Genomic DNA, 13,266 nt, shown 5'->3' on the forward strand with positions numbered 1-13,266 from the left:
TTACTGAATTAACAATGCCTTCTCAGAGATCATAATCAAAGAAAATATTTTAGAGAAATCTCCTTGCAGAGCATACACTCAGGTTGTGCTTAGTCAATGGATTCTATCCAAAACCTGGTCAGATTTCTTAATAAAAAGTAAAAAGTGTTTTTGTAGTCTATTCTCACTTTTTTTTGTTTGGTTGGGTTTTTTTTGGGTTGTTTTTTTTTTTTTTTTTTTTTTTTTTTTTTTTTTTTTCCAGATCAAGCATTTCTCCTTGTCAGTCAGTATCCATGTCTTGGCTCATTGAGTCAGCTCCATGTCATGACTCTGTGGGTCACAAATTAAATCCTCCTGGATGCTGCTCATTCCTGTGCCGCCTCCACCAGGATGGACTTTCCATTTGAATATTCCCATCTTCGTTAGTTAATTCAATACTTGATTCTCCTGCTGCTGACAGCTTCCACATGTTTGATGTTGCACTTTGATGAGTTTTGCTGTCCCATTTCCAAATGTTGGGCTGAACCAGAAGAGTAGGTTGTTTTCTTGTTTGGTTCTTTTTTTCTGAGAAGTTCAAGAACATTTAGGATAATGTGTATCTTAAATGCGCTCTTAAGTTTATAGAGGTTTGTTCACATCCTATCTGTGTATATAATTAGAAAAAATACTGAGCAGACATTCACTGAAAAAGGTGTTGATCATGTATTTTCTTTTTTTTTTTCCTTCTTTGTAGAAGCTGATGGCTTAGAAAATTGATGTTCTTAGCCATGCATGGGCAAACAGTTGTTTCATTTCCCTAATTTACCCATTTCGGAGTTACTTGACTTCCTTTCTACTCGTTTCTATTGTTTGGACAGAATTAGTGAGAGGAAGAGAAGCATGAAAAATGGCTGAATTCTTGCTCCCTGGTACCAACAACTTCCGTAGGTTCACTCAGGAATCCTTAGCAGCCATCAAAAAGAGAATTGCTGCCAAAAAGAATTGTCGAAGAAACACCATAGAACAGAAACCTGAGGAGAAACCACGGCCTCAGCTTGACCTGAAAGCTTTCCAGAAGTTGCCAGCTCTCTATGGAAATCCTCCTCCGGAGCTCATTGGGGAACCACTGGAGGACCTTGACCCATACTACAAAGATCATAAGGTTAGAGCAAATCAAGATACTTGGATTTTATTTTTAATTAATTTAATTTAATTTGATTTGATTTACTGTATTGCCAAACGTTTCTGTGGGCAATCTGTCAAAGAGTTTTGCTCACATCCCTTTATAGAAACTCTCATCCTTTTCTAGGTTAAACAATGCATGGACTTGGCACAGTAGAGTGATTAAGCCAAAGCTTAACTTTAAGAATAAAATAATATGAATTTGCTTAACATTGAAATCAGAATAGAAGCAGAAAAAGAAATTGGATAAGGGTAAAAAAGGGGGGTTGAGAAAGAAATTATAATAATTAGAAGTTATAGTAATTTTGTACATTTTGTACATAATTTTGTACATTTTCATAAAGTCCATAGTTTTGAACAGTGTTTCACTCCATCCCAATGCTTTTATTCCACTTACACATACAAGAAATGATACTTAAGCATAAAAATTATTTTAAAACAATTGCTGATGAATTCCTACAATCTCCTGACTCAATCTCTGCATTCCAATGGTGACATATTGAAGAATATGATTTTTGATAACAAACAGAGAAATGGAATCTAATCCATTGGGAATTATGCTTTTTGCTTGAGAGGAGGTTAAACATTGAACTAATTTCTACAGCCTAAGAACTAGAGGATCACTGTCAAGAATAGCAAATAATGAAAAAGGCTGCAGTTCTTCCTTGCACCTCTTGTACATCTTGACTCAATGAGGGGTTCATTCTATTTTAAGAGAATAATCATAAGCAAAATTAGTTCTGTGCAGGACTCTGCAAATCACAGGATTGAAGAAAGAAGTTTGTGCTAAGGAATATTTTACAGCCTGATAGTTAAAGTTTCTGATGAAAGAATAGCAAATATATACAACCTTTCCAGTTAATCAGGCTAAAGTGAAATTCAAGCTCCTGATCATGACTGACACAGTAGACTATAGCACAAAAATATGTTCTGTGTTCATCTTCCTGACAAATTCTTGCTTGCTTATTTTTAAAAGATTTTCATAGTGCTAAACAAGCAGAAAACAATCTACAGATTTACTGCTACACGTGCCCTGTGGATCTTCAGTCCCTTCCATCCAATACGAAGAAGAGCAATTAAAATTTTAGTACATTCATATCCTTTTATCAGCTTTATTCACTCTTTTGGATTATGAGACCTTACATAATCCTATGTTTTTGTATTTTACAGCATTGAGTTGATCTGGTCTTTTCTTCACTACAGACAGATTCTGCTTATAAATCATCTTAGATGTTTTTAGTGTTTGGATGCTCTTGTGATATTTAGAAATAAGTTTTGAGTATTTGGCTTATTATGCCTGTTTTTCTCCAGATTTGTGTTTTGAGCTCTGACATTGATTTCCTGATGTGTCATAAACAAGTATCTCATTCTGAAGCCTTTCTCAGCAAGAAGATGGATAAGATCTCTATCCTCTTTTTCATCTTCTGCTTGCCAAATGTGGAAATTAAATTCACCTCACATGACAAAGCTGATCAACCATTGGCCAGTTTTGAGAGAAAAGTTTGAGATAGGCAAGCACACACAGGAAAACATCCAAAAAACCCATGGAAACTTTGTTTCTTTAGGAAATAAGATTCAAAAAGTGTACATGTGGTACATGAAAGTAAATATTTCCAGGAATGCTATTGCAGGAATGCTGTTGCAGGAATGACTTGGGATTATAAAGGTAATACAGATCCCACCTTATATATCAAAGTTAGGGGTGGGAATCACAAATGTATTGCTCCAGTTTGACACTGGGAAAGGACACCTGAGCTGTTTCTTGAGGTTGAATCAGACCAGAGTGGAGTCTGTGATGTCCCTGGGTGGATTTTGGATTTCCATCTCCTGGCTCTGTGATTCAGTGACTCTAGGCTGTCATCATAGCAGTGTGCAGACATCCCTGGATGGGTGATTCCTCTCATCTGGGGTTTTTTCTGGGCAGAAATTGGCTGACATTGGCCTTTCCATGAGTGGCCCAGCTCCTTCTGAGAGCTGGACCATGCCTAGAGCTAGGAATTTTTTTTGTGGGGATGGAGAGGATGGGTAATAGCAAAGATGGATGTCCTTCCCATACTCGTCTGTCCTATGGATTGCCCACAGGTGTGGTATGACAAGATCCAGCTCCAGAGTGTGTGTGAGCTTGGGTGTCAAAACATGAGCTCCTAGGGGCCAGCAGGCCCCTAGAGTTGGCTGAACATGGGCATCACAATACAAAACCCTCATTAATCCATTAGAGAGCATCCAAAAGAGGGCTTTGAAGATGGTGAAGGGTCTGGAGGGGAAGCCCCATGAGGAGTGACTGAGGGCACTTGGTCTGTTCAGCCTGGAGAAGAAGAGGCTGAGGGGAGGCTCACTGTGGTCTTCAACTTCCTTCTCTCTGCTCTGGTGACCCCTGACAGAACTCGAGGAGCCAGCTGGAGCCAAGCCAGAGGAGGTTTAGATTGGATATCAGGAAAAGGCTCTTCACCCAGGGGTGATTGGGCACTGAACAGGCTCCCCAGGGCAGTGGCCACAGCACAAAACCTGACAGAGCTCAAGAGGCACTGAAACAATTTTCTCAAGCACACATTGTGACTCTTGGGATGTCCTAAAAGGGCCAGGAGTTGGCCTTGATGGCCCTGATGGGTCCCTTCAAACTCAGCATACCCTATGATTCCATGATCTAGAGCTGTTTGAGACTCCTGCAATCACCCTGTCAGATTTCGTGCTCTCCTTTGGAAGAGAAGAGCTTTGCCAGGTCAGAGGAGTTTGGGCTCCACCTCTGTGATTTGGGCAAGTGTTTAACATGTATGTTGTTTTATACAACACTAAAATTGCATCTTTCCACCCAATGCTAGGGTGATTGAGAGTCCTTTTTCCAGGCTGGAAATGCTTGGAGCAGCAAATCTGTAATCAACACAGAATTCCATTAATTACAGCAGTGGTGTTCTGTCATCTAACATGGCTCAAAATCAGTGAATTCTGTGCATGCTGTTCTTACATGTGCTTTAAACAAAAAGCCAGATAATATGCCAGTGACTGTTGCAATATTTAGTTACATTTCTGAATCCATGTCACATTCTTTGCCTTCACTCCCATGACTTACATTGTTCACCTGGTTTATCATGTGCACCATTATAACTAATTGTGCATTCATGGCTCTGACTGAGTCACCCAAGTCTTCATCATCCTCATGGAACACATATGTTGAGTAAGTATCTGTGGGTATGTACATTTTTAATTTATGTAGTTGTATTGAGTTATTGAGACTTGACACTTTCACTCAAGATAATTTGTGGGAGATTTAAAAGGAAAGTTTCTTGTCTTAAGGGGGTTTTTAAATTTAGATTTTATTTGAGGAGGTAGTTTTGTCTTTAAACTAAATATATACAATAATTTTGGTGTAAGGAGAGAGTAAGTGTAGATTGAGCTCCACTGTTGAACTGGCTTCGTGTCTGTTGTGCTGCTCCAATTTTCCCACTTTCTGAAGTTACTCAGTAATTATTTGCTCTCTATCAAGATGCATTTCCTGCTGTTAGTGATGCTGATTGAGCGTATAGAAGTTGCTGCCTTTCAAAATTCTGGCTAATTATATTGAAATGCAGAGTTTTCCTCTAATAAAATGCTCTGTCAGAAGCACTTGGCCTGCAGAGTGCTTTTAGAATGTAAAGCTTCTATCTTCAGGGCTGCCAACACCTGCAATGTTAAATCACAATAAATCCATGCTTTGTAGGCAGTCTTGAAATATATAATGGCATGGTTTTTTTGGTTTTGTTTGTTTTTTTTTTTTTAGAGACTATTTCAGCTGTCACTTTTTCACTTTGGCAAAATGCTAGAATATGAATGCTGATAATTCTGACACCTAATGTAAAGGAGATGATTCCTCAACACTTAGTATTAAAAACAGATGTAGAATTATTTTTTACTATATCATGTTAAATGACACTGAAACAGCTTGGAGTGGCAAACTCTCATGCAAGCAGGAACAAGACTCTGCATGGTATTAAAATACATATCTCCAGAAGATATTGAGTTGCTTCCCTGCCTATGAGAGAGTTAAAGGTTGGATCAGAGTTGTATCTGTTGTTGGCATCAGCTACCATTCAAATGCATCTCAAGAATAATTTCAGAATACTTCTTTCCAAATAAAAGGGGAAGCACTACATCCATATAATTTCTTAGTGCATTTGCTGACTACCAGATGAAAGCCTTTGAATTCTGTAGGGATATCACTGCCTTCTTGAAATTATAAGTGCACTCAGTTAAGTCCAGAAGAGCTTTTACAGATAATTTTCCATTAATAAGAATAATTGCCATCTTAAATTGAAAACCCTCTACTCTGGTATTCCTCTAAGTGTTTTAAATACTCTGCACAGAAAGGGTTGCTGTGTGCCCAAAGGAAATAACACAGCACATCACACGTTCACTTGACTGCTTGAAACTGGAAGAAGATACAAATTTGGTTCTTTATTTTACCTAGTAACTGGGAGTTGGGTGTTTCTGAAATTATGGGGACTCACATGAAAGAATTTGAAAAAAAAAAAGTCAAATGCCAAAAAGTGTGTCATGGATTGCATATCCATGTTGCAGTCAGCCACTGTCTCCACCTCCATGTGAGACAGATATTGATGGAATACACAGAAATCCAACAGAAATCTGTTAGATCTCCCAGCATTGTCTCATTTGTCTGCCCAGACATTAAATAATCTGACCGTGCCTCTTCTGTTGGGTGCTAACCCTGCTCTTTCCCTTTGGCTCTCTTCTCCCCTCCTTAGATTTACTTTCACTGGCATTTACACTTTTGAATCATTGATAAAAATACTGGCAACAGGATTCTGCCTAAATGAGTTCACTTTCCTTCGGGATCCCTGGAACTGGTTGGATTTCACCGTTATCGTCATGGCGTAAGTGGGGACAAATAAAATAAAATAAAACCTGACTCTCTGTGCTGGAAATTCTCATTGCTGTGGTTTGAAAACCAACCCATGGCTCCTAATTGCACCTGAAACTGTCTAGAACATTGGTTTTTCCCCTCGTTTAGCACTCACTGTGTTGCAATAATGTTTTAACCTTTCAAGAAAGGAATAGAGCTGTGCAGAGCAATTCCCAGTGGTGGGTATGTGTGAATGGGTGTGATTAGCCAGGTGAAATGTAAGAGCTGGGCATAAATAGAGACCTGCTGACCACATGAATGAAAATTTAATTTTGCAGTTAGGTTGATGGGTATAGATACCAGGATAGTGGATTTAATTACAGCTTCATGTCCAAAAAAACATAGGTAAAGCCTAACTTTCTGGTAATGAGCAAGTTTCTATATACTGGTTAAATGCAGCTACAGAAAGGAGATCTAACCAATTCAACCAGCATTTGTAAATTCCCGATTTTGAGTGGTACCTTTGTATCTTAAATGAATGATGTTTGAAGATGCCCACACAAAAGCAACTGTGGACAGTCCAGGAGCCACCTCAGAGGGAAACTCTAATAATGAAAAAATGCATTTCTATTTTATAAGTCTTCAGACAAATCCTTGATATATAGTCTTTTTAATATTTAAAATACAATTGGAAAGATGGACATCCAAGAATGACCACTGTAAATAACTGCCCTGTTAACTCTGTTCAGCCCCTTGGTGTTTCACATCTGGTCTTTACAGGTACGTGGGAGCATTTAGTGACTTGGGGAGTGTGTCAGTCCTCAGGACATTCAGGGTTCTCAGAGCTTTAAAAACTATTTCAGTAGTCCCAGGTAAGAAATCTTATTTGCTGAGTATTTTCTCCTACTTACAGCTCATTCTTTGCTTCACTCAAAACATTGGCTTTTCCCTTTTTTTTTTTTTTTTCATATCTTTCACAAGTTGCAGACACAGCTGAATTTGTGCACAAAAAAAGTGTTTCAGTTCATCTATCCCAGTCAGAATGAATCAAGTGTTAGAATGAATATTGAATATAGGGGGGTTTTTTATTATTATTATGCTTTTAAAGATACTTTTCACAGTTTATAATGTCAGTTTTACAGAATGTTCTTTTTGTGTGTTATGGTTCCACAGAAATAATTCTGGATATTGAATGGACTTTACCACTAATGATCTTACATCATCAGTGCATGCCAGGAGAGATTCAGATTGGATATTATCTTCACAAATTACCAGTGTTGGAAGTATCATTTGGATTATGCATATTACTTTTCATGGATAAAGAAAACTAGGCTATCTCTGGTTTGTCATATTGCATGAATATTTTTCAGGGATTAAAAGAACATCTAAAAATTGTAGGAGGAAAAAGGAGGAAAAAGATTAGTCACTCTCATCCTAAATATACTTGTATTGCAAATATATTTACCACATATTATCCTGTAATTCTTATACTTTGGTTTTATACATTGTTTTAACTCTAAATAAGTATGATATTTGAATCTCAGTTCTTCATCCTGCTTTTCCTCTTTGCATTCTCTTTTTAGGGCTCAAGATCATTGTAGGGGCACTTATCCAGTCTGTCAAGAAACTTGCTAATGTGATGATCCTGACTGTTTTCTGCCTGAGTGTTTTTGCCCTCATAGGCCTCCAGCTTTTTAAGGGCAATCTCAGGCAAAAGTGTATCAGGAACACGACAGAGTTTTGCAATAAAACATGGGAAAGTTATGAAAAGTTTGCTAATGATTCAGGTAATTTTTTCTCCTTAATTCTTCTTTAGATGCTATAGACACCTGTGCATACATGTATAACCACTGCTGTGAATTATATTGGTGTTTTGATTGATATTTTGATGAATAATTACCTGATAATGGCCTTCTGACTGCCAGAGCAGGCATCCAGGAATGCACTCCTTCCTTTCATTAGAAGAAAAAGCACTCCCAAATTTTCCAGTAACATTTCCCCAAATGATATGACAATAACTGAAACATGCATTAGCTCATTCTCTGTTGTAATTCCCCAAAGCTCACCTTTTTTTACTACAGGCTGAAGAGCCCATGCATCTTCATTTTCCTGCTCAGTGAGAACTGCTGCTCTGCTTAAAACAGAGCAATTTATTGAAAAGTCAAATTACTTCCTTCTTGACATCAAATAGATCTTATTTTATGTCTTATATAAGATATATACAACACACGTTTCATGTTTGCACCTTGGCTGATGCTGGTGATGGAACCATGGAGCAGAGATCTGAAAATGCATCAAAACATTCTCAGAGGAACAACTGTAAGATGATGTAATTCAGAATAGCAGAGCAGAGCCTTGTGTTAAAGGAGAAGCTTTAATATATGTGAAAAAACATATTCAAAATAATCAATGTCTGTGCCAGAAACATGAAGAAAGTTTTATCACTGAAGAATATCCCTCCCAGTGAGTTCAGACACAGCAGCAGTGCAGGCAGGGAGAGTTTTCCCAGGGGAACTCTCAAATACATGAAAAGTCACTCAGAATTGCTGTTTACCCACACACTGTGTGGGAGATTTGTTCAGGCAGGATTTGTTCAGTAACTTCAAAGTCCAGGGGAAGAAAGTGTAGAAAATATTTTTGAGGAAAATCTTTTTTTTTTCCTTGTTCCTACCAAAAGACCACACATAAGAAGGAAGTAATTTGCATGTACACAATGTGGTAAAAATCTTAATTGAAAGCAAACTTGAAAAGGAGCCAATCAGTGACTAGAACACTGTAACAGAGACCATGAATGTGAACAAAGCTGGGCTAAAAATGCTGATTTTTTTTTTTTTTTGTGCTGAAGAACAAGAAGTAAAAGGATCTATATTTTAGTCTATGCAGAACATTGAAGCTGTATAAAGTCAATAGTGTGGGGAAAACAGAGCTCAAGAAATATAAACTTTGTGTTGCTTCACAACCTTTGTGTTGTTCAAATCCTGTGCCAAAAAGGAGAGCCTAGGCAGGTTTAATGCATTGTAGATTACTTTCTTACAGGATTTAGGATGCATAGCTCTATAAGCCCAGTTTTCTATAAAACTATTTTTATATATTTTAATGGACTGCTTTCATCCTGATTTTGTGGGTAGTTGCCATCTCCCACATGGATAACTATATGCTGTTGATTCTCTGAAGTTCAAACACTGAATCTTCTTAAAAAAAACTTTTTTTTTTTTCTTTCTTTTTTTTCCCCCCTGTTTGCAGGAGTGGAGCTGAGCAAAATTTCAGTGGGAAGTAGCCCAGATAGATATTCATTCCTCTATGGGGTATTTGCAAAGGTTCCTGGTGCTTCTGAATTGTGCTGACTTATAAGTACAGGAGATGTTTGAGAAGCACCAGGGAGACTTGAGACCTCCCTTACATCTGGGATAATAAATCCACATCTTAATGGAGATAATTAGCTATTAGCTAAAGCTTTTACTTTGATTCTGCTGATAACAGAGTAACTAATGCTAAGAGAAATAGGGGAAGAGTTCAAAAAGGGCACAACTCCAGCATCCTACTGGATAAATCTGCATTTCTCACTGAGGGGGGTTAGGAGCTGCTGTTTGGCTCAGCAGTGGGGAAAACTCACACAACCAAATACTCTTTCTTCCCCCTCAGAACCAGACTTTTTTTTTTTTTGCTCATTGGAAACAGAACTGATCTATTCTACTCTTAGCAATGTTTGCACACATTCTTGAAGAGGGGTCATTGCTACAGGCCAGGACTCTGCCAGGTTGTGCCAACATTTACCAAATACTAGATTGGTTTAACATTTAGATTAGACATCAAGGAGAAATTCTTTATTCAGAGAGTGGTGAGGCCCTGGCACAGGTTGCCCAGAGAAGCTGTGGCTGCTCCTGGATCTCTGGGGGTGTCCCAGGTCAGGCTGGACAGGGCTTGGAGCAGCCTGGGACAGTGGGAGGTGTCCCTGCCATGGCAGGGGTTGGAATGAGATGAGTTTTACAGTCCCTTCCAACCCAAACCCCTCTGGGATTCAGTGACTGTGTTTGAGACTATGTCTTCCAATTCCTCATTTCCTTTATATAAGTGTAGCCAAAGTGATTATATCTTTAAAAATTCTGAATTAAAGGACTGCCTTCAGTTTGAAACTTCTGCACACACATATGCATGTTTATAAATGAGGCCAGGGCATCCTGCAATCTGTGCAGTTAATGTGAGCATGGCAAACCTGTGCACTCAGTCTTACAGGTCACTGGTTACTCATCACTACTCATATTAAATGATAGGACTCAGACTAGAAAGTGCTGTGGGTTAAATTTTTTTTTTTTTTTTTTTTTAATAGATGACTTTGCTAGGAAAAATGGTACTGTGGATATTTTGCTGTGTGGTCCTGGTGCTGGGTGAGTGCACTTAAGATTATTTCTTCCTTGGAAGTTTATCTGCCTCAGTGCTCCTATATTTGATCAGTCATGTGAGACAAAAGCAGAAATTCCAATCTTTCTTTGAATGCAGAAACAGGAGGACAAAAAACAAAGTATAGTAAACAGTCAGATAATTTAAGTCTTGTAGGGAATGAAGTATGAACTTGCAGTTGGCTTATTCAGGACTAATTAGTCTTTTAGATTTCCCTGAAGTGTTGTCTTCCTCTTTCCCATGGATGTATGAGAACTGAAAATGTGAAAGATGTGGGATATTGCACAGGACAGACACTCCAGAAGGCTCATGAGTATTAAACTGAAAAAACAAAACACAAATTTTGGAGGGCAAGTTGAGGCAAGGAGGGAGCTGTGACTGCTTTGTATGAAGGGAAGTGGATGAGGATTGGTGATGAGAGAGCTGTCCTGGGATGGTGGTTACTCCCTCCTGTCTTATTCCTTTGTTTCTGGATTGTGGGTGCTGCTTTTCCCATCTCTCAGCCAACACTACTTGGAATAGAAAATTGTTTTGCACTCTAATGAACTGCAGAGCTGAAACATAATCAGAACTCTTACACAAAGCTGAAGTTTCCCTTGAAACCTGCACATTTATAAGAGCTCTGCTTTTTATTATTAATTCTAGGGACTGTCCTCCTGGCTATAAATGCTGTAAAATTGGGCCAAATCCTGATTATGGTTTCACCAGTTTTGATACATTTGGCTGGGCTTTTCTTTCCTTATTCCGCCTGATGACCCAGGACTGCTGGGAGCGTCTGTACCAACAGGTACCAGTTTTGTGCATGGCTCAGAACTGATCTCTAGTTGAATCAGAAAATGTGTAGAGAACACAAGAAACCTCAAACAAAAGCAATAGCTGCAAGCTGTTGAGCCCACATCTTCCCTCCTACCTGTGATTTCTAGAAAAGGGATGCTGAAGTGCTTCCCACTCCTTCCACCCTGCTCTTGGAAAAAAAGTCCTAAAAGGATTTTTCAAAAATGTCCCTTCAAAAATGTAAAAATGCCTCCTCCATTGTCTTCGTGGGATCAGTGATTCACACATGAGGGGTATAGGAGGAGGGAGGAAGATGGGGAAGAATAACAAAGAAATTTCTAATTCCATTTAAGCTTCCTGAAGCATTGTGTTTAGGAAGCTCAGTGCTTTAAAAGAACTTCAGGGACACATTGAAAGCCTACTTGGTATTTTTTGTGGTAATGTTTATCTCTGGGGTGTGTTGCTTGCAGACCCTCAGAGCTTCTGGGAAGGTGTATGTAGTCTTCTTCATGATGGTCATCTTTCTGGGCTCATTTTATCTAGTCAACTTGATTCTGGCTGTAGTAACAATGGCATACGAGGACCAGAACAAGGCCACCATTGCTGAAACTGAGGCAAGGGAAAGGAAATTTCGGGAAGCTATAGAATTACTGCAGAAGGAGCAAGAGGTACGTAAATTATTCACTTGCAAGTGTTTGTCTCGTTGTTCTATTCTTGGTCAAGTAACATGGTTTAGGTTGGAAGAGACCTTAAAGACCATCTCATTCCAAGCCCCTGCCATGGCCAGGAATGCCTTCCACTAGACCAGGTTGCTCAGAGACTCATCCAGACATAAGAAAAAACATCACTCCCTGTGTACAACTGTATACAGAAACTACTCATGGAAATAGGAGCAAGTGATAACTTAGTGAAATTAGTGATTCATGGAGCTGCTGAACAACTGAACAGCTCCTTGTTCAGATGTGTATGTTTCCTGTGAAACAATGACTTTTATTTTGGTTAAAAAGCATTATAGGTGATGTTACTTTGAGAAAAGCAGCGCTTTTAAATCTGGAAAACATAGAATTCCATCAACTAGCAAATTCCAAAAGAAAATATAGTTGTTTTTAAATTATTTTTTATTCTGTTTTGTCATTTGGGCTGCTGAGTAAAGAAACATACAGTAATTCTGCTGCATTAACATCTGAGCCAAAACCTATTTTAGTTGAATGAAAAGTCTCTTGATAACTTATACAGCATAGAAGCTTCTGGAACAAGATAGTCCTATTTTTAAAATATCACCCTAAATACAGCATGGGAATGAAAATCATCCACACTGTGAATATAGTCCCTAATGGAAAAAAAGACTTTTATTAAGGTTTGAACATTTATTTTGGTGAAAGATTATTTTCTACTGCATTATTTTCAAACTGAGCATTTTTATTGTAAGCAAATTTGCCATATGGAGGAATAGGAGCTATAATGTGATTATTTTGCCTCTGGCAGGCCCAGTACATGTGATCTTATAACACACTTCAAATAGCAAATTGTTCAGTGCTCCATATGCTGGGGAAACTCTCATCTTTCTTTTAACATTAGCACATATTTGAAGATTTTTAATGAGTTTTGTGAAACACAAATTGTTAACAGGAAATAATAATATAGAGCATGGAAGTGTTTTCTTTCTGCTTTTATTCAAAGCACCCAGCAAAAATATCATCCTTTTTTTTTTTTTTTTTTTTTTTTTAAATTTCAGTCATTGGGTATTAAAGGGATTGATATCCTGTCCCTTAGCTCCTTTGAAGCCTCTTCTCTGTCACCCAAAGAAATCAAAGAAAGGAGCAATAGGAAAAAGAAAAATAAGTCATTGGGAAAAGAAGATAATGAAGAAGAAGAAGAACTCCCCAAGTCACAGCTCCCAGACAGTCAACGAAAGTTGGTAATCTATTATCTGAATCTGAGATCCTTACAGCTTTTCTAACTTTAATTTAAAATTAATGGCTTGAAATCATAAACAAAAATCCCATTGCAAACATAGCTCACTTTTAAGTCTTTAAAACAAACAAATTTTGGGATAAAGAAGAATTAGATGTAAAAATGAATTTGAAAAGGAGGTATTATAAATGAAAGATGAAAGCAAA

The 13,266-nt window shown here is 38.1% G+C and overlaps 1 protein-coding gene across 1 annotated transcript in view; it reads left to right on the top strand.

The window, feature by feature from the left end:
• Positions 1-865: 865 nt before the first annotated feature.
• Positions 866-13,266, top strand: part of LOC306800249 (sodium channel protein type 5 subunit alpha-like) — a gene marked incomplete at both ends in the record, with an annotated part of 31,367 nt that continues 18,966 nt past the window's right edge. The window contains 10 exons of the mRNA XM_079302209.1: positions 866-1,120; positions 2,117-2,235; positions 4,208-4,312; positions 5,877-6,005; positions 6,755-6,846; positions 7,558-7,761; positions 10,302-10,359; positions 11,018-11,159; positions 11,617-11,814; positions 12,882-13,064. Of these exons, the coding sequence (XP_079158335.1) occupies positions 866-1,120; positions 2,117-2,235; positions 4,208-4,312; positions 5,877-6,005; positions 6,755-6,846; positions 7,558-7,761; positions 10,302-10,359; positions 11,018-11,159; positions 11,617-11,814; positions 12,882-13,064 (1,485 nt within the window). The remainder of the gene's footprint in view (positions 1,121-2,116; positions 2,236-4,207; positions 4,313-5,876; positions 6,006-6,754; positions 6,847-7,557; positions 7,762-10,301; positions 10,360-11,017; positions 11,160-11,616; positions 11,815-12,881; positions 13,065-13,266) is intronic.

Source organism: Erithacus rubecula (genome assembly GCF_903797595.1).
Source record: "Erithacus rubecula genome assembly, chromosome: 3".
NCBI lineage: Eukaryota > Metazoa > Chordata > Aves > Passeriformes > Muscicapidae > Erithacus > Erithacus rubecula.